Below are 27,172 nucleotides of genomic sequence, written 5' to 3'. Positions count from 1 at the left end.
GCATGCCACGTGCATGGGAAGGGACATCAGCCAGATTCATACAGACGACGGTGTTTAGAACCTGCAAAGTCTGCATTGACTCTTCCCTTGTTCTAACAAATCTTGGCGTTGATGACACCAGTATTCTCAACACTACTTGATACATGCAGAAATCCCTCCCCCCACAGCTCCATCAGGAGGCCCTGGGCCCTCTTTCCCTCCCCATTGCCCTGCAGTATTTTCAAGCCATTGTATTCCAGCTGTAAGAGCTAAACCGAACGAGCCCATTTCTCCGCGCTGCCTGTCTACTGCCAGCTAGAGCCTCCTCCTCCGGTGTGTCTGCCCAGCTGACACTCGCTTCTCACCCTTCTCCCCTCACCAGGTCCAGCTGCCTCTGCTATACCCAAGGACAAGGGTAAGCCCGCCCCTCCAGGCTGCGGGAAGGGGGAGCTGAGAGAGCAGTTGTCTCGGGAGAAAGTATGGGCTTTTCTGTGTCTCCGCTGAGAAATCTGGCATCTCCATCTACTTGTGGGCTTTAGGAGGTTGGGGAAGAAGCCCCTTAATACCCATGCTCCCTCCCGCTTTGCTTCCACTCTCTTTTCCCAAACTACCTCTCATACAAAGCCTCAGATAGATGTACATTCAACCTCGGGTGTCCTCAACATGGGAAGTGGGCTGTCCTTTAAATCTTTAGACAAGGCTCACTCAGACCGTGGGACATGTGCCGTGGGTAGGATTCCCATGATATGGTGTGACTTTTGGAAAAGGAGGGACATAAATAAAGTCAGTGAAAGTCAAGTCAAGGGTAGAGGGTGATGAGAGCTGAGCCAGCCACCCCCCCGCCGCCGAGGCACCGCCCACGCTTTATAAAGTAAGCACACACCCACCTATACGTCCAGTGTGCCAAATTCTTCGTGAGTTTCTCCCCATGCTCCTCCTCCTGTAGCCCAGCTCTCCTGCTTGCCTCACCTCTTCCGAGTCACCATTGACCGAGGCTATCTCCGGAGGCTGGGCTACTCCTCTTGGGACATCCGCTTAAATGATGCGCTGTGCCGCCCCCAAGTCACCGGGCGCTACCTGATCTTCAGCATCCCCTATGGTCGCTGTGGCACCATCAGACAGGTGAGAAACGGCTGCCGAGGTGGTGGTAACCTTCTGTGGATGGAGGCCAAGGAGAGCTATTTGGAAAATTCAACCATCTGTTCAAAACCTGGTAGGGACAGAGGAAAGGCACCACCCTGATTTTGTTCCTGAGTTCAGTGAGACCTGGAGCACTCACTCATTTGTCTGAAATCTTCCTTCCTTTCTGGGAATTTGGAATACATACTGAATTTGGAATACACAGTATTAAGTGCTGAGTGCTGATGGACTGATGGATGGGTAAACACCCAACGGATGGATGGATGATGCATGCTGTTCTCTTAGCTCCAAAGCCAAGCATTTTCCACCACATGCTTCTTTATTCACCTTCCGTGCACACGTCGTCCTCTGGGCAGGCCACAGTGCTGGGCATAGGGGAGGACAGATGATCTATCTGACTGCTGTGTTCTCACCAGACAACTAGCTGTATTTCCCAATCTAGAAAGCACATATCCAGGACAGGTGGGGATAATGAAATGCATATGTTTATTTCCTGTTCCTTAACCAGCAGCTTATTTCACAGAACAATGTCATTGAAGTTAAAGAAACAAGTAGACCAGGGACATAGGAAGAGTGTCTAACTACAAAATCCTTTTTTTCAGTATATCTAACAGTGTAACCTGTTCCACAACAGGATCTCCATGTTGTTCCTCTCTTCTTTTGTATCCGTATTTAGACACACACACACACAAAAACAGCAAACCTTCGGCATGGTTGGAGGTTAATTCATTCAAACAGTCTGCGTGATGCCAAGTGACCACTTTGATTCCCTACTTCACATTTTGTCTATTTGGTTATGCAGATCACGGTCATTCTTACCCTTTTTGCTCTGAAACGTCTAGTTTTTAACTCAGAGGTTTCCGCCCCAGGGGCCATGCCGGAAGCCCCCCAGTGTCTGGGGGGGGCAGGCACCACGGAAGCTTCTAGGCCGTCAGAGAGGACCCTGCCGCTGTCCTCTGTGGCCCTGGCTGGCCCAGCTCTCACCTCATGGGGGAGAGAGGACACAGCAGGTCGGGAACCCCTCAGGGTGACAGCCAGTCCCGGGCCACCCACGGCGAACACACCGCCACAGAACGCGTGATTTCAGTCAGTGGCTGAGCAACCTTCCAGGTGCTGAGGACACAGTGCCAACCAGACTGACAGGGGTCCTGCTCCACAGCTCTCACTTCGAGAAAAGGGAGACAGGCACTGAACAAGTGCACATTGGAGAATCGTTTTACAGATGCTCAGAAGACAGCAAAACAAGGAAGGGAACGGGAAATGATGTGGGGTGGAAGGAAGGCCGCTTGGAATCGGGTGGCCAGGGAGCCAAGACCTGAAGGAGGACACGGAGCTCGGTAGAGTGGAGCAGGAGCAGTGCTCCAGGCAGGGGGCAGCTCGCACCCAGGCCCCGCAGCAGCAAGTTTGGAGGGCTCAGGAAGAGACCAGAGGCAGTCAGCACCGGGACGTGCTGGGCCCCGGGAAGGGGCAAGGCTGTGTGGTCAATGAGTTCACTTTTCCTCTACACCGTGCATCAGGGTGAGATCTGCTTCAAGGGGCAGGGGAGATATTTGTTCTTAGGGGCAAAAAAAAATCTGTTTTTATGGATAAAGCACAGTTATTCATGCAGAACATAAAGGGTGTCTTTGTTGTATTAAAATTTCATAATGGGGACTGGGAAGGGGCAGGGGGGATGAGTAGGAAAGGAAAAACCTAGAAAGGCAGACCTGGTTTGAGCTGACGGGGCGGTCCTCGGAGGTTCCAAGGCAGAACGTCAAGGATCTGAGTCACACAAACAGAGGCTTCCTTGAACCAGCGTCACGGGGCAGGCTGAGTCTCTGGACAGCACACAGGGCTGTGGGCACCGGGCTGCCAGAGACTATGGCCGCTCTGCATGGTGGCCTTCAGCACCCCCTTAGCCCTTCAAGTCGTGCTGGATTTGAGGGAGCACGGCTGAGACTGAAGCTGAGCAGGGCCAGGCCCACAGCTCACAAGGAGCCAGAACGGGTCTGGGGCCAAGCAGAGGAAGGAGCCGAAGAGAGGAGAAGAGCACCGGTGGGCCATGGCCGGTGCTTGCCTGAGACTACCACAGGATGACGGGATGGGATGGGGGGGGACTTGGGCCGAGGGAGCACCAAGTAGCTAGCATGGAGCCCCTGCCCCGCCTCACACCGGTGCAGCTTTAGCCGTCACGGAGGGAGGAAGGGAGTCCAGGCTCACACACCGGGGGCTCCTTGCATGCACCTGGACTCCAGGCAGCAAGGGCATTACATCACCCCATCAGGGCATGAGGGGCCACAGACGGCGGGCCCGAGGCCTCCGGCTCCCAGCCCATCGGCGAGCTAGGACCAAGCAGGGGTGGGAGAGAGAGGCCTCTGCCCACGCAGAAGGGTGTTTGTAAAGGAGCTGGGAGCACTGGCCAGAAACTCCCCTCTGTCCTTCCAGGAAGGGCTCGGCTCCCTCAGCTACGCCAACTCCATCAGAGGCCGGATCCAGGGCCACCCCGGCCGAATTTTCATGCGGCATAGGGTGCCTCAGCTCAAGCTCACCTGCAGGGTGGATGGCCCATCTGAAGTTGAAATCATCCCAGGGGCTGACGCCCCCAGGGACAGCGTTGGCTATGACGTGTCCGTATCCTTCCTTGAGTTGCCCACGTCCCAGTATGTGAGGAAAATGGGGCCATACTATGCCAGTCAGAAGAAAGCAGTCTTCCTCCAGGCCACGCTCCATAGCCCCAGCCCCAGCCTGCGGCTCTTCGTGGATACCTGTGTGGCTTCTCCAGATCCCCACGACTTTGCGACTGTCAAGTACGATTTGATCCGGCATGGGTAAGGAAAATAGAAAGCCCTCTAGCACTGGCTGTTATATTCACGGGACATGGCTTTGGGGACCTGTGGCTTCTCCGCGGGGCAGAGCCCTTGTTGTCTGGGGCCCTGCTGTCCTGCCTTACCCTTTCTTGCCCGTGCCTCCCTTCCCTTTGTGTTTTATGACTTTATTACGCTCCCCATTCATGGTTCAGGCTCTCAGGGCGTCTGTCCTACCTCAATGGGCTGGCGGGTTTTCTCAGCCTAAACTCTTAGAGTGGTGAGATGTATTCTTGCTCCTTTGGTTAAACAAAGGATTCACCAAATGAGAATTTGGGGATATTGTTTGTCTTTGTAGCTCCTTTGCCCCCTCCCAGGAGCAAAACACTTATTATGGATGGGCAACTGGCAACCAGTGCAAAAGGACAAAAATCCCATCACTTACGGATGGTAGCTTTAAAGTGGTGAGAGCCACGTGGGAAGCATCATCGTGGTACCTGTTTCCAAAAGCCAGGAGATGGGCAAGACACAGCACCGTGCAGAGGTGGCATGAGCCATAGCATGGGAGGTACACAGATGAGGCATTAAACTGCACTGAGTCTCTGAACGAGAGAGCTCTTCCCTTTCAATTCTCCTTACAAATAGATCAAGGAGGGAGGCACGGTTTGATGCCAGAATGTAACAGCCAACACTCTACTCTTCTGCTTGCTTTAGGTTTAAATCGCTCTTTTTTTCTCTCATTTCCTCGGGTGGTGTCTTAGATTATTGATTATAGATCTTTCTTCTTTTCCAATTCATGCATTTGATTTTGGTAAATTGTATATTCATTTTCACTCGGTTTGAAATATTTCTTAAATTCCTCTTGAGACTTTTTCTTTTACCTCTGGCTCACTTAGAAGTGTGTTGTTTCATTTCCGAGTAAGAATTTTCCAGCAACATTTCTGTGACTGATTTCCAGTTCAATTCCATGGTGATCAGAGGATGTGTTTGGTGTGGTTGCTTTTCTGTAAATTTGCTAAGGTGTAGTTTATGGTCCAGAAGGTGTCCATCTCAGTGAACGTTCCACATGGGCTTGAGAAGGATTGTATCCTGCTGTTGTTGGATGGAGTACTCCTTAGATGTCTGTAAGTCTAGCTGATCAGCGGTGCTTTCCAGATCAACAGCATCCTTCCTGATTTTCTGGTGGATCTGTCCATTACAGGCAGAGGGGTGCTGGAGTCTTCAGCCAACACAGTGGGCTTGTAGATTTCTTTGCAGTTCCATTACTTTTTGTCTCACGCATTTTGACACTCTGTTGTTACCTGTGTATACATTAAGGCTTGTTCTGTCTTTTTGGAGGGCTGATCCCTTTATTATTATGCAGTACCCCTCTTCATTCCTGATAACTGTCCTGGCCCTGAACTCTGCTTTGTCTCAAATTGATGTAGCTACTCCAGCTTTCTTTTGATTAGTATTAGCATGGCAAATCTTTCTCCATCCCTTTTCTAGGTCTTTATATTTAAAGTGGATGTCTTATAGACAACAGTAGTTGGATCTCGGGTTTTCTTGTTGTTGTTTTCATTTTATCTACTCTGGCAGTCTGTATCTTTAAATTGGCATATTTAGAACACTCACACTTAAAATGATTATTGAGGGGCACCTGGGTGGCTCAGTGGGTTAAGCATCAAACTCTTGATTTCAGCTCAGGCCATGATCTCAGGGTCATAAAATTGAGCCTCACATTGGGCTCCACACTGAGCATGGAATCTGCTTAAGATTCTCTCTCCCTCTCCCTCTTCTCCCAGCTCACACTCTCATTCTCTCTCTCTCTCTCTCTCAAATAAGTAAATAAACTTTTTAAAAAATAAAGTGATTATGGATATAGTTGGATGAAAATCTACCATCTTGGTAACTGTTTTCTATTTGTTGAATTTGTTCTTTGTTTCTACCCCCACTCTCCTTTTGCTGCCTTCTCTGATTTTAATGGAACATTTTATATTATTCCATTTTGTCTCCTCTCTTGGTGGATCATTTATACTTCTTTCCTTAACTTTTTCCATAGTTGTGTTAGGGTTGACAAAACACATATTTTAAACAGATTTTATTTATTTATTAGAGAGAGAGAGAGAGAGTACAAGCAGGGGGAGCAGCAGAGGGAGAGGGAGAAGCAAGCTCCCCGCTGAGCAGAGAGCCTGATTTGGGGCTCAATCCCAGGACCCCGGGATCATGACCTGAGCCAAAGGCAGATGCTTAACTGACTGAGCCACCCAGGCACCCCAACAAACACATTTTAAAATAATCTAAGTTTCACCTTCAAATAATACAACCACTACCTTTAATCTCCCCTTTGGGCAAAATAGAGTAGGCCTTCAGAAGGCAATAGCTCTAGCTAGAATTTAATTACCTTGTTTGTTTTTTATTATGTTTATTTTACTGTTACCTTCTATTTCTGCTCAGGAACGGTGGTTTTTCTACTCATGGTAGTATTTTAAGTTTCTTTATAAAAGAAGGAGTGGGTAGTGGGAAGAACTTTGTTTGGAATTCATCAGTCTGATGATTCGAGTCAGAGTGAATTCCCACCATACTTCAAGTTAATCCTTGTGGCTGAGGGTTTTTCTTTTATCAGGTGCATCAAAGACAATACTTATGTCAACCTGCACTCCCAGCAGAAGAACACGGCCCAGTTCAAGTTCAACGCCTTCAACTTTCTCAGGAACTATGATGTCGTCTACCTGCAGTGTGAGGTCGCTGTGTGCAAAGTGGGGGCCCGCTCCTCCCGCTGCTCCCAGGGCTGTGTAGAGAGGAGTAAGAGGGATGCGGGTCCTGTGGAGACCCCAGAAGAGCAGACTGAGCATTTCCAAGTGGTGGGGCCACTGGAAATCCACAGAGGGACTGGTCGGAGTAAGACCCTTGTGTGATTTCTCCACTTCTCACATGAATCCGTTATTAGAAAGCAAAGCCTATTTCCCTGCAGCAAAGTCATAAGTTTGACAAATCGGAAATTGTCCTCAGAGTGACAGGTAGAAGAAACAGCTAAGGAGGTTCTCACTGAGGTTTGTTGCTACATAAACCTTCTCTGATTATTAAAGTTGTAAGGCAGTCACTTTGCAGGCTGGAGATGCTGTGTTTTCTAATTCTTCACTTTCAAGAACTTGATCATTGTCTTCAACTGTACATGTTCTAAAGAACAGAGTTATCTCTATATACCAGACTGATAATTTAAAGATTTTGTTTAATTGACTCCTTAACATTCATATGCTAGTAGATGGATCTTTTTGTTTCTGTCCCTTGGGTGGTGTGAGAATTTCTTTTCAGATCTTGCAAAGAGTCTTTTGAAAAATAAATAAGTGTTGGGAAGTCACTGCTCTTTTTTGTTTTAAACCCTAATAACTGGTTAGTTGAATTGAACATGTCATTTGCTCATTTACTCGTTGTCACTTACTCAAAACAAGCTCTTCTTGCCTGTTTCAGAGGGAACACATCGCGCCTCTGCTTTGTTGGGTTTGGGTGACAGTTTTGACATTGACCGCAAATGAGAGTTGGATACACAATCGTGTGACTGTTTTCTGAGCTACCACACAATCAGTCTGTGTCCCAGATCCTCCAAGCTTTATAGGAAGCCTGAGAAGTACACAAGAAACCTGAGGAACACAGAAAGGAAGGTTCGCATATCCAACACCCTCATGGAAAAGGCAGGCAGCACCCACTTTATCCAAGTTCTCTTTGTACTTAACAGAAAGAGGCCTGGGCTGCACTCGGTTCTCTCAAAGCTGTCTTTAAAGAAACTGTCTTGGGGTGCCTGGGTGGCTCAGTTGGTTAAGCTCCCAACTTTTGATTTCAGCTCAGGTCATGATCTCAGGGTCGTGTAAGTCCTCTGTGCTGGGCATGGGACCTGCTTAAGATTCTCTCTCTCCCTCTCGAAAGAAACAAACAAACAAACAAACAAACGAACAGTCTTGGACATAGTCAGTTTTTTTTTTTTTTTGCTTGTCAAGAAATATTCAATAGCAATATTTAAAATATGAGTCCTCAAGTCCAAGAAATTGTTCCCATTTCTGTCATTCATGAGCATGTGTGAGATGAGAATACAGTATGGTCAAGTCTCCCAGGGAGGAGAACGGGGTTTGGGGGAGTGTGGGAGCTAACCCTGAAGTCCTAAGAGATGAAAACCTGATACATGACCCAAGGGCGGGCACTGCCTCTAAAGGGGAACATTTCCGTCTCATGTCAAACATGACCTTCATCGATAGCCATCTTGATAAAAATAGGACGCTGGTGGGTATTTTGACGGTGTTCTCTTCTTATACCTGGTAGAAGTTGATGAAACATAGTTGCTGGTCATTCTGGTGAAGACAGCATCTTTAAATCAAAAGTTAATCATTTGTCACCGAGTACCTTCATCTTCAGTCACATGATTTGAGCATCAGGCATCTATTTCACAGGAGTGCCTCAGATGAATTAAGGAGTTTTCCAAGAAGCTCTGAGCTGCTAGAGCTTCTCCTTTCCGAAGCTTATCTACCCATTAACTGCATCTATCCCATATGTGTTGAGGAAGTGGAAGGCTAACAGCTTCCAAAGTTAGAATCTTATGGCTTTTAACAAATGCCTAACGTGAAAAGTGTTGACAATGAAAGGACTGACCTTTTAAGAATAAATAAAAAAGTGTCCAGTGAACTTCCAGGTGAGCTTCTCCAGGTGCGGTTCAGCAGATTGAAGCCAGGAAGCTGCCCTTTCCAATAGCACTCCAGGTGATTCTGAGGAACGTTGAAGTGCGAACGCACGGCCGCTGCTGAGCAGTCCATGCTTTATAGGTCAAAACGCACTCAACAGGGAGAAACCTACAACCCAGAAACAGCAATGGGTGGAGACAAAAAAAGCCCCAAGAGAAGCCTGCCCTCTCTAGCCAAAGGACGAGTAAAGTGGTAGCCAGGCAAGACCGTGAGCCATGGGTAAAACTGTGGCCCTACCTCCAGCCCAGCCAACAAAGGTGAAGTGGGAGCCTAGACTTCCACCTGCCCCCAGGTTCCCTTCCATCTTCCTTCCCCTCCCCAGGGTGCTATCACCTCTGCGCAGTAACCAGGGCCTCCCCAACACCCCCCACGTCAGGTGGAGACCAGGTAGGGAGCCTGGGCTTCCAACCCCAGCAGGCAGGTATAAGCCACCCCCTTGAGACTACTCTGGGGTGGTGTCAGAGGAGACCTCGTAGAGCCAGGACCTCTCCCCCCCCACCAACCCAGAGGTAAGGAGGTGACTCCACCTTCCTGTGGGGAGGGACAGCAGAGGCCACGAGGGGAGCCTGGCCTCCACCCTGCTCAGTAGAAATGAGGTGGCCCTCCCATCTTGTTCGAACATGCTGGTACTCCATTGCCCATTTCGCTTTTAGTAACCTTGCTGAAATGCTTTGTTAAACATGTCTCTTCAGGGGCGCCTGGGTGGCTCAGTCGGTTAAGCGTCTGCCTTCAGCTCAGTTTGTGATCTCAGGGTCCTGGGATCGAGCCTGCACTGGGCTCTCTACTCGGCGGGGCATCTGCTTCTCCCTCTCCCTCCCCCTCATGCTCTTTTCTCTCTTTCTCTCAAATAAATAAAGAAATAAATAAAATCTTAAAAAAAAAAAGTATGTCTCTTGAATACCACATAGAGTCAGAGTTGAACACTGTGAGACATTCCGAAAATCCTGCTCTTTTAGGAGGTGAGCATGGTGACCGCTCTGGTGTGACACCCACATCTCCCTCCGGTGGAATCAGTCGTTCTTCAGGCTGCCGCAGGGTCGGTGGCTGATGGCTCTCAGCCCCACTGCTCTGCAGGGATTCCCTCAGCTCAACACAGCTGCCTTGTGCACGTTCGCAGCCTTTAACCAATGACTGGTCGGTAGAGGCACTTCATGTGGCCAGGACACCAAGCCCCGGTGTGAGGGCATCTCTGAAGGGCCGGCCCAGCCCAGGACTCCCAGGGGTTGGCCGGGCTTTTTGCTGCGGCCGCTTCACTGTTCAGTCCCCCGCCCCCGTCCAGGCCTGCTTCCCTCCCCCCTTCCAGGGCTTGAGTCTAGGCACACGCCCCAGGAATCCTTCCACACACAAACCTCTCTACCAGAGGTTTTCTCCCGGGACCCAACCCATGACAGTCAGTACCAGGTATGGTCTGAGGAAGCAGATTCTAAAACAGGACTTGGGGGCTGCCCGTGGGGACTCATCACCAGCAGCGAGTGGAACACACATAGCCCCTGACCGCAGCTCATTTCCTCATTTAATCCTTGCAACCTCAACACCTGGTTTGGGGGGGGCAGCTGCTACCTTCCCTGTTTTAAATTGTGGAGATCAAGGCTGAAGGTGACCTGGCCAAGGTAACCCACCAGGTCTAAGTGGAAGGACTAAAACCCAGGCCACCAACTCCAGACCTTTACTTACTTTACTGCAGTTTCTCCTGAAGAAAAAAACCTTTCTGCTATGTATTATTTTATAGCTCTAATGCATTGGTATAGCTCAATAGCTCCACTGCGAAGGGTTTTTTGACTCATGGTGATAGTTTTACACTGTCTCCTGAGTCACACTATGTGACAGTCTTCTTGGTATTACGCTGTTGTGCCTGGCGTGCCTCTGAGCAGCCCCCATGCCCGGCCGCCCGCACAGGCTCAGTTGGTTCCTGACAGAAAGATGGCGGGTGGGCCAGGGATCAGGCAGTTTTTAAATGCTGTCTTGACTGAATTTGATTTGCCCATTCTAATTATGTTCTTAAGTGCTTTCACGTTAGGTTAGAGGAAAACTTTGCAGTAGCTCTCTTTAGTCACACAGATGAATACAGAGGGGACTCAACTGCATGGTCACTTGGGGCAAGTGCTTGGAAGATCCACATGGAAATATTGAAAAGAAAATGGGTAAGATCTGTTTTCATTCGGAGCTGGAAACCCAGCAGGCCCCTAACAACTTGTCTGATGAGGGTAGAGATGTTGTCTTACTCATGGCGTACTCCCTGGGCATACCGTGTAGCCAGTCCATGTGTCTGGGAGTGTCCTTGGGCATTCAGAAATGTGGTTGCCTCTTAGGATGTGTATCAGAACGTGATATACATCCGTGGTGGTGTTGGGTGATGGGGTAGAGTTGTATTGTCCATCTAAGACAAAGAATTCAATATGACGTTTGGGATGAGTAAGATTAGTGCCCATCGAGGCCCTTGATACTGTAGGTAGGAAAGTGGCAGTCAGAACGGACTACTCCTTGTTAGGATTACATTTGGCTTTGGTGTTTGATGGCAAATGGGAGGAGAATTGTTGTTTTCATTCATTAACCTAGAAACTATACAGAAGGTTCTTCTTTCCTGTTCTTAGATCATGAAATAGCTTTCTTCTTTCCAAAGCCCTTTCTGAGATGTGATTAAGTTGTAAAATGCTGAAGCTCTGCATTATAGTGAGGCATGTGAATAAACAAGGTGGCAATTCTCTCCATCACACTTAGTTTCAGAAACTATAACCCTCGTATATGTTTCAAAAGGTAGCATATTTGCATCTAGGAAACAAATACATCTAATGTTGAAGATTTAAGTAAAAACAACTTCCTTCTTTTCACCTAATGTTTACTGAGAATGTTTCACGCACAAAGGACATTTCTAATTCATTTAATATGTTGGTGGCTTCAGTTCTTTAGCATGGACATAATGTTTGTTCATTTCAATCACCCCTGCAAGACAGCACACTCTGAACATGGTGACAGCAGGACATGTGTGTCATTTTTATGGGGTTCTCCCCAATTTATTCATAATGTGTAGCCATGAAGCAGCATTTCCTTTGGCATTTGGGAGAAATGTGTCTGAAGGCTGAACTGGTTAGTTCATATTCTGAAGCTTCTGGTATTTGTAGTCTGTTCTCTGATTCGCAAAATGCCTCGCTATGATCGCCACCACAATCACGACATTCAGAGCAAGGACCATGAAAGAAAACAGATGCAGACTGTCGGAAGGTTGATTCTGAGTTTCTTCTCTGTGTATTTGATCCTGAAATCCTGTAATTGGAAACCAGACAGAAATCATTTAAAGAAAAGTATTACTTGGCATTACAAAATTTTCATTAATGTGTATCTCTCTATAGCCTACGAATCTTAGGCATCAATGAGTATATGCTATTTAATGCCAAAACAACATACAGGAACTGCTAGCAACTATCTCAATTAGTTTATGTTTCTGTTTAATTTAAAAGACAAGATGTCCTTACATTTGTTTGTTTAAATAGTTAATTTGTTTCCCTGACATAAGGTGAGAAACTTGTGGGATTCAAGTATCAAAGTCAAACAAGTGCAGGTTCATCTATTGATAGTCACTATCTCCCACAGTCACCAAAATATATTTGATCGATGGAGAAACAACTAGTTTCTTTTCTTCAAACAGGAAAAGGGTACTCTTCTAATGGGCATGATATTTCTATAACTTTCGTTCACAAATTTTCAACTAATTTAGACTAATATCCATAGATGCATCATCTTTTTAGTGACTATGTTTGTAAAATTACTGGATTTAATTTTTGTTTTTGTCATAGAAATATTTTGCTACAAACTAGACTCCTACTCCTTCCCAAACCATTCAAATAATAATAAAGACAGAGGTCATAAGGTTCTCTTATGCCAGGATCATTTTCATATGAGATAAATTCTTATAAACAGTTTTCATGTAATTATGGTCTATCGAAGCCATTCAGCCGTGGCTTGTCCTTGGGCATTCGCTATCACTCTGTTATGGGACCTGGCAGGGCTCATTTTTTCCATCCTTTAAAAAAGAAGCAGGGCTGTGTTGAAAATATAGTATTTTCTCTATTTTAGAAAAAATTGCTTTTTTTTTCCCAAAAGGTGATTTGTGTGAGACACTGGTTCATCTGATTTTACTCATTTAGGAATTAAAATACATTGCTTTTGATTCTGTTATCTGCCATGGTGTGTCTATAATAAGTCAGGAAGCTAAGAGAAACTATTGTTTTTAGAAGTGAGGACATTACATTTATACTCAAAGCCATGTGAATAATGGTGAATTATTAGTGCATCATATGCTTAAAAGATACATGGTTTTCATTTTATCAACTAATAGAAAGAAAAATTAATCTTGTGTGCTTACCTTATTTAGGGCTTTGTTACAAATATCATAAATCTCTAAACTGTACATGCTTAAGAAGGAATACATTTGGGCAGAATTTAATGAACCATGAGGTGTTCTCAGATCATGAAATAGATTTTTTTCTTACCTGGATTTCCACTTGCACTTCGATCCCTTTTCAGACGAATAGGTCCTATGACAGAATCAGTCTTCCATTTGTATGAAGAAATGTCTCGTTTCCTTCGAGAGACACAGCCCTGGTTGCAGCGAGACTGATGGTCACTATGATCACATATCAAGATCTTACACTGCAGATATACGGAGCCCAGACGTCTCAAGAATTTAAAGGCATTAAATTGGAATCTTCCATAGTGTCCAGATAAGGGATACACCTTACAAGTCTCATCTTGACTACATCTGGAACAGAATTTATGGCACATTTAGAAAATTCACAGTTCGGTCTTTTCAATATTGAAAAGAGAGGATATAAAGTTTTCTTTGAGCAGTGTGATTCATGGGTCACAACTTTCTCTAGAAAAAAATGTCTTCCATCCACATACAAACCAGCTCTGACCCTGCTTAGCTTCTGAGATGAGATGAGATCAGGCGCATTGTATGTAAGTGATGAATCACTAATTCTACTCCTGAAACCAATATTACACTATATGTTAACTAACTAGAATTTAAATAAAAATTTAGAGAGAAAAAAATTAATTAAAAAAAAAGAAAGAAAGACAATGTCTTTAGCTCAGACTACAGTGAACTAAAGCTATGAATCTGATTCCTGGATAAAATAAAATTCCCTCCAGCACTAAAATTTCTAGTTCATGTGAATTAATTAGAAAATCAATTCAGATATAGTAGAGCTCATACACCTTACTTTATACACTTGCTATGAATGTGTCAGTATGGCTGATGTAGTTAAAGTCCATCAGCTTATAGAAAAAAAAGAAAAACTTTCCTTTCAAAAAAAACTACTTTTTTTAATTTTTTTTTTTTTAAGTAGGCTCCATACCCAGTGTGGGGTTTGAACTCATGACCCTAAGATTAAAAGTCATATGCTCTACCCACTGAATCAGCCAGGCGCCCCTTTCCTGTTTTTTGGTTTTTTTTTAAAGAATGCCATAGAGACTTTACAAATGCCATTATGTTTGTGTTCTGGAGCTGGAACAAGTGAAATAATCTTTGGGGATTCTGTTGAAAATAACCAAAATGTGGAGAAAAAAAGCAAAAACAAAAACATAAAGCCTTCTTGACAAAAAATAAATTCGTTTCTACCAGCAAATATTTTGGGAATAGACTAACAATTCTAGTGGATATGGGCTGTGACTGTAGAAATGCTTTAACTTAAATTATTTGTAATTAGTACACAGTAACTCTATTTCATAAAATGATTACATTTACTAAATTCCATGGTAACTGTACTAGAAAAAAATTATACAGGATGCATACATGAATCATGTATCCATGCACCAAAAATACTACCTCATTCAAGTCACTATTAATCCTCAGAAGAGTATGTCACCCAGCAGTACGTACCCCCTCTTGATTAGGTCATAGGTTGGAGATGCGAAGTCAGGCGTGGGAGAGGCACTGCAGGTGTCCAGAAACACCACCAAATTTGGATCTGAGGTACGCAGACTGACTTGCACAAAAAGTGTTTGGTTCAAATCCACATAATACGGTGACTCCAGTAAAGGCTGTTCAAATGAATCGGATTCAAAAAGAGCCATGCTTGTGTTATATTTGCCCAGTGCGCTTTGATTTTGTATTACGTCATCTTCTGTTATGTACATCATCTCCACGGTAGAATTAGATTCCATTTCACACTTCAGAACAATCTGGAGATGTTTCTGACGGGTGATCACTTGAGACGTGGGGGATGGAATAAGAGTGATTATATTGGTGTAAGTAACTGAATGATCTTCTACCTGTAGAATGAGATGGAATTCAAATGTTGTATGTTAAGTCCAGTAATAGTTTAGATCACAGATATGAATACCATCTGTGGATAAAGACACAATTTTCTTAAATCACAAGATAGCAGCTTTCATGTTAGGATACTACAGGCTCCAATATGCTTTATTTAAGAAACATTCTGGGTAGGAAGAAAACATGTGAGATGAGAGATAAGAGCTTGGCTTAGAAAGACTTGAAGACAGAATTAGGCAGAACTTTTTTCAGTTATGTTAAAAACAATTCTGAACGCAAACTTCGATCCCTAGAGAGACTTGAGACCCTGTAAGGTGAGGCCTCCTTCCGTAAGTAGCATTAAGTTTGTGTGGCTCACTGGGCAGTTTCCCACGTGTATGCAGACAGAAGTCTTGCAATAGGTTTTCCCCAGGCTGCCTTCCCTAGGATGCACAGATAATAGGTGTTCATTTGGAGCAGAAAATAATGATTTACTCTATCCTTACCGATTCTCTGGAGTAAGCTGCCATTCTTCTCAACAAGATTGTTGTTTAATGACATGAGTGGAAAGTTTAGGGTATACAACCTAAAGGGACCTACAGGTTGCAAATGTTTGAGATCTTGAAATTCTAGAAAATGGAAAACAAATCACAAACTTACGTCCTTCGTCTTTAAAACAAGGATCATGTTTTGACCTTCTCCTGTTGCAGGGGAAAGAAGAAAATCCTAACAGTACAACTAGGTTTTTGCTAAATGTGAGATCTAATCATTTTCTATAACAGTATTCCTGGTAGGCTGCTACACCTGCAGCATCTAGATGTTCAAATGTTCTTCAGTGAGTTTTCAGAGTTCTTCACCTTTTGGGAAAGAGAACCACCTCTAGTTACCCTGAAAATAAGTGTGGTGATTTGGCACTTGTGCTTAAATGAGTGAGTGCATGTAAATGTTCACACAGGCTTACCATGTATCAAGCCATAAAGATTTGGGAGTTGCCCATTAAAGCCACCAACAAGTATTTTGCTGCCAGCATTATCCAGCACACCATTGGCATTTGGCAAAACCCAGCTCAGTGTCTCACTTTACCTTTTTGATTGTCCCACATCCATCAAGAGGGATAGAAAATTCCACCACGTTTGATATTTTTGGTCTGCAAGTTGGGTCATTCAGTTGTATGTTATTCTCACTGTATGTAAATGATTCCAGGTAGGATTTACTTATGATGGCTCTCATCTTGTCAGAGGAGCAAGTTAAAGATGCTGTTCAGGACAAAAAAAAAAAAAAGAGGATGATTATGTTTATGTCAGCTAGGAACTTTGGATCTTAAAAAGCTATGTGTAGAGAAGACTATATAAAAACTCAAAACCCTTTTTGCTTTGAACTGTAGTCAGAAGCCTGAGACAGCAGAGCACTTGATCCACCTTCTACAATGTTTACTGTGACCCTGTCTGCAACTTGAATCTGTAAATCTATTATTTTTAATAGAGACTTTACAGGTGGCATTACAGAAAACGGTCCCTATTTTCTACAGAAATCTTTTTCCAGTTGATAAAACCATTAATTTCCTCTCATACTAAGCAATGCGCAGAACTGATTCTCCAGCTTCAGATTATGAATATATGTTCCAAAGTATATATGACAGGCTTGCAAATAGGAATAGCCACAGGTAGGCTAAGAATCAAGGAGCAGTTTCTATGGACACAATCTTCAGAGAGCTCAAAATAGCTAAGGAACATGACTTACTAGTGTTGATATTTTCTGCATAAATTGAAGTGTAGGAAGCAGAAAAGCCCCGGTAGGAGTTGGCGTAATCTGTCGATAGCACGACGGTCAATGAGTCTGACGAGGATTCGAAGGTGGGCCTCACATAGCCACACACTTGTCCAATCAGGCCAGTGGTGGTGGAGGGACCATCATAGACAGCAATGAAATCAAATCTGCAGTGTTCGTCCCCTTCTAAGCTAGAGATGTAGGGCCTCTGGTGAAAAAGCTTTCCAAACCAATTCAATTCTCAGCAATCCCAGTCTTAAGTGATTAAAGATTTTTCCCCACAATGGTATCTCAGGATTGGGACAAACCTGGGGCTTTGCCAGTCCCTAATGCCAGTCCCAAGACCTCAGAATCTTCAGAAAAGTAGACAACTTAGTTCAATGCAATAGTATTGGTGTTTTCTCTATTCACCAATTCTGTGAAAAGTGGCCATCTATGAGAGGGTGCACATCATTTCTCTTCCCCAGGTTTCCCCATTTCCAGGTGGGCTCCCTGCATTTCTCCCAGCAGAAATGGACCACAGTACTTACAAAATGTCTCTGAAGTTTAATTTTATCTTGTAACCTTTCTCCACTTGTATGTGCCATACGCAATAAGCCAGCTCAGGATGTGGGTTTGGGTAATTGGGGCTGGTAAAAGATCCTTCTAAGGAGTCCAAGTAACCACCACAGTTTGGAATAGCTGAAAGGGATGTGAGGGTGACCAAGAATGTAAATCAAGAGAGAGACTTCATTTAGTTTCCGTGCTGTGCACTGAGCTTAATACAGCAATCCCCCACACCCACCCAAATTTTGTTCCATTGCCCTCTTCCGAATTGGTAGCATATTGAGATTTTTACCCTTCTTTATCACTGGATTTCCTGACCACTGGTGCAGGGCAGTGACCCTGTAAGATCTGTCCCAGTTTTAGAGACCCTCTGTCACCTGGACTAAGCCACAGAAAAAGACATCATTTAGGACTGTCACGGGAGGCTCTTCCTCACTTGGCCCCAGCCCAGCTTTCCAGCCTCATCGGCCACCTCCACGTGCCCTGCTGTTCTAACGTGTCCCTTCTTCCCGCAGCTCCTCAGGCTGTTGGTTCCAGCAGACGGGAGTCATCCTCCTGGGGGCCTCACCTCTCCCTACCCTACGCTGTCGGTCCAGGTCAGCGCAGATGCAGCCACCATGAAGCCATCCTTGGTCCCTCCCTCCCCAGTCGGGAAGCAAGCAGCTGGATGAGAGAAACAGGCAACGCTGAAGGCTCTCTCTCGGGGCACGTAAAACAATCGAGGTCGGCTAAAGCATAGGAGGCATGTCAGGTAGTGGCCAGAGGTAAGGCCTGAAAAGGTGGCCTGGGTCTGGCTTTGGAAAACCGTGACTGCTCCACTCTGGAGATTTGTGTGGTTTAAGAGGAGACTGACATGGTCAGCTCTGGGCCTCAGAAAGCAAGCCAGTGTGGGGCTTTGCTCATGAGCCCACTTGCAGAATTTCTTGGCGTTCTGCTTTGCGTTGCAGTGGAATCTGGGTGCTGGGAAAGCAGAACCAGGGTAACATCTGATTGCCTGACAAGTTAGGTCAGCATTTCTCATCATCTGCCCTCCAGTCTTTGTCAGAGTCACTTGGGGAACTTGTCAGATGTGAAGGTTTCTCGAGCCCCAACGCAGATCTTCTGAATCAGACCAGAGGGAGGAGCGGCCCCTGAGTGGGCATTTCAGAGGATCTCAGGGTTATTCTAAAACAGGCCGAACTCGGAGCGTCTGCTTTGGTCTGTAACACGATACACCCCAACATGTAGCCATCTGATCAGCCCCTTCCATCTACCTCACCAGGAGCTGGTTAGAAAGGCAAATTCGTGGGCTCCATCCCAGAACCAGTGAAGCGGAGTCTCGGGTGGTGGGGGAGGAATCTGATTTCACAAGCTCTCCGGGCAATTCTTGCACACACGAGCTAGAGAACCTCTGCTCTCACAACAGAGAGCTCAGACTCGAGGTTATAACAACCCATGCAGGAGAGTGTGTAACCTTCCATGCTCGTAAGTGGTATGTGCGTAGGATGTATAAATGAGAACTCACAGGTGCCAGAAGGGAAGAAGTAGTAGAAGATGAACACAGTTCTTTGAATTCTTACAGAGTCGGTGATGATTTGAACCATTAATGAACTGGATGATTCAAAAACAGGAATGTAGTCATGTTTACTGCAGATTTGCCCTAGCAGAGACCCGTTGGTAGAGTTTCCATCAAAAACTTTAATGTATTCACTTTCACAGCTTCCATCAGGATCAAGCCTGCAAACAGAACACACTGTGGTTAGAGACGAGCCACCAGGCAAGGGGGGTTCAGTGTCAACTGTTCACACTGGCATCCCAGTTTCCAATGCAGTGGCATATCTGTTTTCATTTCAACCTCTCCAAGACCAGCCACCCACACCTTCCTCAACATCAAACCACACACCATCGATCTATAAATGCCTCAGGGGACTGAACTGCTTTGCCAATGTGTCTATAAAGTCGGGGGGGAGTGGGCCTGGAATCCAAGACCCCTTTCCTTCCATTTCCATCTCTCCTGTTCCTCATACTCATGTGGAAATTGTCAGGTGAGGTCTTCTTATTTAGAATTCATTCCCCTTGAGGTTTGAAATCCAAGGCTGTTGAAAGTGGAAGCAACTCTTCTTCCCTGGCCCCCTCTCTCAGGGTAAAGCAGATTTAACATCTTCCCAGATGCCCCTTCCTTCCCTCCCCTCCCCACGTCCTCATTCGTAAGGATGGTCCCAGGCCCTGCCGTTGGACAGGGCAGACCAGGATTACTGTTTTCTGCCCATTCTGACAGGGTCTCTCCACACGCCCTCAGAATCCCGACAGAGGGCCAAGATGCCCTAGAGGGAAAACACGAGGGTGGACAAACCCCAATTCTCCTTGCACCTTAGTCCCTTACCTGCTGTGTAACTTTGGACAAGTGAGGGACACCTGGGTGGCTCAGTTGGTTAAGCGACTGCCTTCGGCTCAGGTCACGATCTCGGAGTCCTAGGATCGAGTCCCGCATCGGGCTCCCTGCTTGGCAGGGAGTCTGCTTCTCCCTCTGACCCTCCTCCCACTCGTGCTCTCTCTCTCTCTCTCATTCTCTCTCAAATAAATAAATAAAAATCTTAAAAAAAAAAAAACCACTTTGGAAAAGTGATTTACTATTTCCTTTGCTCACTCTCTCTTCTGTAAATAGGAATGTCACAGCCTTTGTCTGGTGGGGTGGGGGAGCATCTAAGAAATGTGAACTGCTCATCTCCCCTCCCTCACTCTGCCACAGTGCCATTCTCTCTTTCTCGACGAACCAAGAATAATGTATAGGATTCTTAGTAGCCCTAAAAGTCTAGGAAATATGAAGTCCCCCTTCTCCTTTGTTTCTGTGGGGGCCAAAGAGAAGTCTGTTCTAACTTCCGGGGCGTAGGGCCACGCATCTCCCAGTGTGGCGCCTTGACCAGCAGAGGCAGCAGGAACCACCCCTGGGAGGTTGTTACCTCTGCACATATATTCTCAGGCCCCAGCCGCCCCCACCTGGATTGTAATCTGGGCCCAGGGCCCAGCAATTGTGCTTTCGCAAAACCCTCCCTCCAGGTGCTCTGAGACTCTCCAGCTTTAGAACCACGGGGATTGGGTAAGACTTTGGGCCCTGGAACCAGGTGGCTTAGATTCTAGTCCTCTCCCACCTGTATTAGTCTGTGATTTTGGGCACATTAAGTGATTTCCCTGGGATTTCTTACCCACTGAGTGGGGATTAGATTGCATCTACCCCAGAGGGCTGTTGAGAGGTTTGACTGAGGCAGTTCTCCTGGAGCCCTGAGGGAGGCTCCTGGTGTGGGGCCCTGTGCTCAGCTTGGCCTCACGCTGCCATGACCTGGGCACTCAGGGAAAACACTGGTGAGTGGGTACTGATTTCAAGTTAAAGAAAAAACACCCAATCGCCTGGTTCCCACCCCCAGGGATTCTGATCTAATTCTGTGGTGTTCAGCCTGGGAATCTGGGTTTTGGGAAGCTCCCCTGCTGATTAGAACGCATAGCAAAGTCTGGGACTGTAAGTTTAGTGTTTTAGGGTCTGTTCCAGATGGAACTAGACTAGCTGGGTACTAATGCTGGTCATTCCACTTACAATGTGACCTGAGACAAGTTCTCCACTTCCCTGTGCCTATGATAACTATACCGACCTCCAGGACCTCTGGGACCAGAGCCAGGGGCCCAGTCATCAGTCAGTGACTATTAACCATTATCGTCATCATCATCGTGGTCATGGGAGTTACCACTACCTCTAGGACCAGCTGATTTTTTTCCGACACAGACTCCCTAGTGTGGCCAGAGTTCAACCACCCTTATTAGAAAGTAAAGCCTCTACTTACTGGAAATGGGAAAAGATGATTCTGATGTTTTTATTTTCTGGTCTTTCTACTGTCCAGGTACAGTCCTCATTGGGATTGAGTTGCAGGATTAGGGCCCTGTGGGCATCTGATTGGCTGGAGCCTCCCAAGCTGGACTGGCAGCTTGATTTGCCTGGGAGAGACCACAGTTGACATTGAGGAAAGTCAGCTGCCCCTGGCCTTCTCCTCCAGGGATTAGGCATCTACCTCCCACATACAAGCATGCTCATAATTGTGATGGTATTTAGCTCATTCCAAAATAAGCCACCAGCCATTGATTTCCCCCTCTTAGAGCCCTTGGGGAGAAAATATTTATGATTTCTCTATATATGGTTCATAAAAAATAAAGACTATGGGGCACCTAGATGGCTCATTTGGTTAAGCATCTGCCTTCGGCTCAGGTCATGATCCTGGGGTCCTGGGATTGAGTCCCGCATCAGGGCTCCTTGTTCAATGGGGACCCTGCTTCTCCCTCTCCCTCTGCCTGCCACTCCCCCTACTTGTGCTCTCTCTCTCTCTCTCTCTCTGTGTCAAATGAATAAATGGAATCTTTTTTTAAAAAATTAAATACATAAATAAAGACTGTATTAGGGCTTAAAGAAAGATGGTTTTACAAAGAAGCTTTATACCTACAATATATAAAGAACTCTTATAACTCAACAATTAAAAGACAACCCAATAAAAAATAGACAAACAACAAAAGTAGATATTTCTCCAAAGAACACATAAAGGTCATTAAACACATGAAGAGATACTCAACATCATTAGCCATTGGGGAAATGCAATTCAAACTACAGTGAGATATGACTTCACACCGTTTGGGATGTGAAGCAAAACTAGAGTCAGAAACAGGAAATAGATGAGTGTTGACAAGGATGTGGAGAAACTGGAACCTTCCTGCAATGCTCGAGGGAAGGTAAAATGGGACAGCTGCTAGGAAAATCATCTGGCAATTCCTCAAAAGATTCAACTGGGAGTTACCATAACCCAGCAGGTCCACTTCTAGGCATATCTCTAAAGGGAAGGAAAACATATGTTCCCACAAAGACATGTACACTAATGTTTATTTACAGCAGCATTAGCCAAATAACAAACAAGGGGAAACAACCCAAATGGGCACCAACTAATGAATGCATATAAAATGGGGTCTGTCCATACAATGCAGGAGGATCCAGTAATGAAAAGGAATGGGGTACTGATGTATGGTACAGCGTGGATGAACTTTGTAAATACTGTGCTGAGTGAAAGACCGCAGGTTATAGGATTTCATTTGTATGAAATGTCCACATTAGGGAAATCTATAGAGACAGAAAGTAGATTAGTAGTTGCCTTGGGCTGAGAGCATTGGGAAAAATGGGGAGTAACTGCTAATGGGTATGGAGTTTCTCTTGGGGGGGGTAATAAAAATGTTCTCAAATTAAATAACGGTGTACTAAAAACCAGTAAATTTTACATTTTAGAAGAGTGGATTTTATGGTATGTGAATTATATCCTAATAAAGCTGTTACTAAAAGAAAAGGAGGAGGGGGGGAGGAGAAGCAGCAGCAGCTGTAACGGAATGTGAACAAGAAAATCAAATACTTCACAATGGAACCCAGCAAATGGTTAACTCCACTTAGAAACAAAAAGCTTTTCATTTTCCTTTTTATCTGTGATGGGTGACATCCTTATAACAATAGTCTCTTGTTTTCCCCTAACAATAACTACTATTATGTTTATTAGTAAAAAATATCAGAAAGCAAAGACAATTAAAGAAAAAAGTATAATCCCACCCATCCAGGGAAAAAAATCACCATTAAAAACTTCTTGTAAAAACTTCCAGAACCTTTCTTTTTCTCGTCTACTTCCAGATTTTTTTAAAGATGCTCCAATGTATGTATTTTAAACATAAATAAATTTCAGGTAGTTGTTTTTTCTCTTAAAGTAGATCCTGGGTACCTTTCTTATGATTTGTAAGAAATCGCCAAAGTATATACCTTTGTATGTCTTTACAACTTACAGAATAAATGAGGGAAATTTACATTGCTTCTTATAATTATGTAAATGCAGTGTGTTTGTGTGCACTTTTATAATTATCTCCTAAATATTTAATTCTCAGTAGTAAAATTACTAGGTAAAATTCTTTATCCTTTTACATTTTTATGTATATCGTCATATAGGCCTGAAAAAAACCTTGGTACTAATTCAAAATCACATGAAGAGCATATAAATAAATGTTCCCTTATTAAGGCCATTAGCAGATATTAACACTTTAAAAAACTTTCGGCAGAGGCCTCTTGAAAGGAGGTCTCCCGATTTTGATAGGAAACAATGGGTTCAGTGTTCTTACCTTCAGACTTGGTCCAGTTCAACTCCGCCAAACATGGCACAGTGAAGACGGCCGAGAGGACAAGCCTTCTCATGGCCTCCATCGTTGTCAAGGGAAGAACAGCCTGAAGGGAGGGCAGGCTTTATACTTCCCGGGGCTCCGTATCTGGCTTCAGAGCTTTCTGGAGACCTTCAGGGAATGTGTCAGTTTGACCATGCGAGGGCCAGACGTACGTGAGAACAGAGCAGCTGTCTGGCTGATTTATTATCAGCAATCCCGAACAGTGAGTGTTCGCTCTCCCCAACTCATTCCTGGGACATTCACAGGACGTTCCCAAGTAAAGCTCTTCCTAGGGGAGCTCCAACACGTGGCGCACAGTAAGCACCGAGTAATTCTTCCGGGCACCGACCTGGAGTTGAGCCGTGGCCCTCTTGTTCGTGCAGATCACGAAGCGGGTAGCGCTACTGCTATCTTAAGCCTTCCCTGCTCTTCTCTAAAAATTAGAGTCAAAGGATCAGCTGGGGAGAGAGTTGGCACCTGGGCACACTGCGGGTCCAGGCAGGTCACTCTGCTGCCTGCCAGGGTGCTGAGACTGAGGGAGAGAAGAGGTGGCCCAGGATGGCGAGGAAGAGGAAAGCACAAGCGTGAGTTCAGCTTCCAGGAACTCCAACCACTATGCCCAGAGCGCCGGGAGCAGGTGAATTGAAGTCCCCTAGGCACTGTGTTTTACAGATGACAGAAAGGAATCCTGGCGTCCAAGGTGAGACTGGTGGCGCAGTGGCAAGGCCAGCACCTGTGACATCAGGAAATCATACTCACAAGAAGCTCTTGTATGGGACTGCCCTCTTTTCACTCATTCATTTATTCAAAAATATTCGTTAGGGGCGCCTGGGTGGCTCAGTCGTTCAGCGTCTGCCTTCGGCTCAGGGCATGATCCCGGGGTCCTGGGATCGAGCCCCGCATCCAGCTCCCTGCTCAGCGGGAAGCCTGCTTCTCCCTCTCCCACTCCCTCTGCTTGTGTTCCCTCTCTCGCTGTCTCTGTCAAATAAATAAAATCTTTAAAAAAAATTTTTTTGTTAGTTACTGTTATACAGTCTGGGGATTTGGAATTGAACATGAGAGAAACAGTCCCTGTCCCCATGGAACTTACTCGCTAAGTGGAGACAGACAGCAAACAAACTGAAATAAATTACAAACAGTGATAGGTACTGTGAATATAAGGGAACAGGGTGATGGGATAGATTTCAGGGGGGATGCAATATTAGGGTGAAACTGAGAAAGGTGAAATTTGAGCAAACAGAAAAAGAGAGGCATTCATTTGTGATCTGGGCTTAGGAGATGCATTTTAGGCAAAAGAATGGGCAAGTGCAAAGGCCCTGAGGCAGGAATCAGTTGGGCATGTCTACAAAATAAGGGAAGGCACGCCAGTGTGGCGGGTGTGAGTAAAGGGGAGGGAAGTGGGATGTAAGGTGAGGAGAGGCAGGTAATGGTCCAATTGTGAAGTACCTGTAGGTCAGATGAGGCATTTGGATTTGATTCTAAGTTTGATGGAACTTTTTAAGCAGGAAAATGATGGCCAATATTTAAGGACCTTCCCAGCAGCTCTGTGGAGGTAATAATGGTAGCTATAGACTGAACTTCTACCTTAAAACCCTTCCTGAGTGCCCTCAACTTTCCATGTCTTTCTGTCCTGCAGCCCAGAAACCCTTACTTGGCTCTAGGACACTTGGGTTCCCGGGCAGGGCTGTGACCCAGGAAGACTGTTCCCAGTCAGGCCCCTGGATCAGGCATTTGGCTTCATACCAGTACCACAGTGGCAAGGCCAGCACCTGCGACATTGGGAAGTTGTGCTCACAAGGAGCTTGGACACTCAACAAGGTACCTGGCACCGCTCCACTTGGTTCCTATCGGCTCAGAGACTCCTGGGGCTGGCCACGTACCAGGTGGGACTGGGTGTCCTGGTGTGAGAGTGAGCAGGGGGCAGAAGTATAGGGTAGGGACCCTTCTGATTACTAAGGGCCACTCACCCTCAGCTGTTTCCACAGATCCCCATCCTACCCCACTTTCTCACTAAAGCCTCTCCCTGTCTCCTATGGATGTGATCTCCTACTTCCCTGAACCACCACCACTGGTGTAAGAGCTCCGTGATAACTCTCCTGGGAGGGGGGTTAACAGAGGGCAAAGAACCCTGGGTTAGAAATCAGGAGACAAGCAGTTCAGGCCAGTGACAACTTACCATGAGATCACAGGATGCCAGGGCCTGTGCGGCCAGTATACTTTATCTTGCTTAATCCTCACCATCACCTATGCAAGCCCCCAGCTTACATCAAGAAAAATGAGGCTCAGAGAGGTTAAGAAACTCCCCCCAACGGCACATAGCTAATGAAAAGCAGAGTTGGATTGGAACCGAGTTTATCTGGCTCTGAAAGCCATGTTACACACCGTCCCTACTGCCTATGAGAGGGATGTCTCTAAGAGCCCTTGCCCCATCCTGCCCCCCTTCATGGACCCTGGGATGCCTGAACTTCAGGCATAGTCCCTGTGAAATTCCCGTACAGGACTTGCTTGCACAGGGCCTCCAGGGTCCTGGGCACCGTGCTGCCCACTGGGTGAGGGCCAGAGGGAAATGGGAGCTCGCTGGCAAGGAGAAAATCGAAGCGCACGTGAACACCGAAGACCAGGCCAGAGGAGGGGATGGCAGAGAGGCAGACAAAATGCTTCAGGAACTCAAGAGGGACAGGTCACTTCCAGGTGGAAGGTCTCAGGGCAGGATCCGGGGAAGATGCAGCCTTGAATTTGCCTCCTGAAACTCATGCTGGGGCTGGAGGGCACTCCGCTGCCATGGATTTTCTCGGCCGTTCCAAGGGCTGCTCTGTGAGAGCAGCTCCAGCTCCCACACTCCTTCTGGCAAATTTCTCCACCACTCAAGTGCTAAAAATGCCCTCATCGGCCAAGCCCTCTGCTGAGAGAACTGAAACTGCTTATTGCATCGCTCTCCACTCCCCACAGCCTGGAGGTAAAAGCTGTTTCCTTCATTCATTCCTGTTGTCCTTTTCCTCCCCTTCTAGTGGCTAAGCACCTGTTACGAGTTAACTCTTTCTATTAAGTACAACATGCGATGCTCACAAAGCAAGGGTTTTGTTAACAAGACAAACTGTGGTCGCAGATGGGGAGTCTGTGAATAGAAGGGGGTCCAGAAGGCTCAGTAGAAAGAGCAGAAACAGAAGGGGGCTGATGAGCAGAAGTGGAGAGAAGTACATCCTACTGCCTACTGCTCAGATCAAGAGAATCCTGGGCTTTGGCTTTCAGCTGGAGATTCCTGTTAGCACTTAAAGGCACTGGCCGCTGAATCAGCAAAATCCATGTTAAAATGATCTAAAGAGGAGGAAGTCTGCTTCTGAAGACTTGAAGAAGGGCAGAAGGAAGAATCTCAGGTTTTTCAAAATATCTTTTAGACACCATCGGGTTCAACCCCATCATCTAAGGTCACACGTTAAACCCAGAGATGTCCCATTTGTCTGTTCTCGCTCTAAGATGACAGGAGTTCACCTTCAGGACAGTGTGACATAATTGTCTGCAGTAGAGTAGCTAGAGGCCAGTGAATGAAGCCCTCACAAGAAGAGCCAAATGAACTCATCCAGCTTGGGAATTTTTGATGAGTCTGAAACTGGAAATGCTCCAAGATCAATACATATTCTTCTTCTGGGGTTGGAGATGTACTGGATGCTTTTATTTTCTACTCTAACTCTCCCCATATTGCAATATAATATTACAAGATAGATGCCCCAAGTCCCAAAGTGACTAGTACACAAATTTAAGTGCATTTATAACTAACATCAACAAACACTGGAGGCAGAAGA

General features: G+C 45.8%; 2 protein-coding genes across 2 annotated transcripts in view; one reads left to right on the top strand and one right to left on the bottom strand.

The window, feature by feature from the left end:
• LOC112830467 (scavenger receptor cysteine-rich domain-containing protein DMBT1-like) overlaps positions 1-6,799 on the top strand; it is a gene marked incomplete at its 5' end in the record, with an annotated part of 180,515 nt that extends 173,716 nt beyond the window's left edge. The window contains 4 exon segments of the mRNA XM_073890438.1: positions 362-394; positions 926-1,101; positions 3,544-3,926; positions 6,508-6,799. Coding sequence (XP_073746539.1) covers positions 362-394; positions 926-1,101; positions 3,544-3,926; positions 6,508-6,799 — 884 coding nt within the window.
• A 4,753-nt stretch (positions 6,800-11,552) lies between these two features.
• Positions 11,553-23,415, bottom strand: CUZD1 (CUB and zona pellucida like domains 1). Its single transcript, XM_025880279.2, has 9 exons — positions 23,334-23,415; positions 20,987-21,137; positions 18,679-18,890; positions 17,159-17,309; positions 16,602-16,819; positions 15,945-16,117; positions 14,490-14,881; positions 13,099-13,367; positions 11,553-11,872 (listed from the first exon to the last, which is right to left on the bottom strand). The coding sequence occupies exons 1-9, from the start codon at positions 23,413-23,415 to the stop codon at positions 11,697-11,699; spliced, it is 1,824 nt and encodes a 607-aa protein (XP_025736064.2). The 3' UTR covers positions 11,553-11,696.
• Between the last annotated feature and the right edge of the window lie 3,757 nt (positions 23,416-27,172).

The sequence above is a fragment of the Callorhinus ursinus genome, unplaced genomic scaffold, assembly GCF_003265705.2.
Source record: "Callorhinus ursinus isolate GAN/ISIS: 27379988/994484 unplaced genomic scaffold, GSC_fseal_2.0 scaffold155, whole genome shotgun sequence".
NCBI lineage: Eukaryota > Metazoa > Chordata > Mammalia > Carnivora > Otariidae > Callorhinus > Callorhinus ursinus.
This window is presented reverse-complemented; position numbering and strand designations above follow the sequence as displayed.

What these genes read in the sequence shown, in the direction of transcription:
- CUZD1 (XM_025880279.2), bottom strand. Translation starts at nt 23,415, where the DNA reads ATGGAGGCCATGAGAAGGCTTGTCCTCTCGGCCGTCTTCACTGTGCCA. An exon ending in GATGTGGGACAATCAAAAAG is followed by an intron (nt 14,882 to 15,944) that starts GTAAAGTGAGAC and finishes CTCATTCTACAG; the next exon opens with GTAGAAGATCATTCAGTTAC. An exon ending in TATGACCTAATCAAGAGGGG is followed by an intron (nt 13,368 to 14,489) that starts GTACGTACTGCT and finishes ATTCTGTTCCAG; the next exon opens with ATGTAGTCAAGATGAGACTT.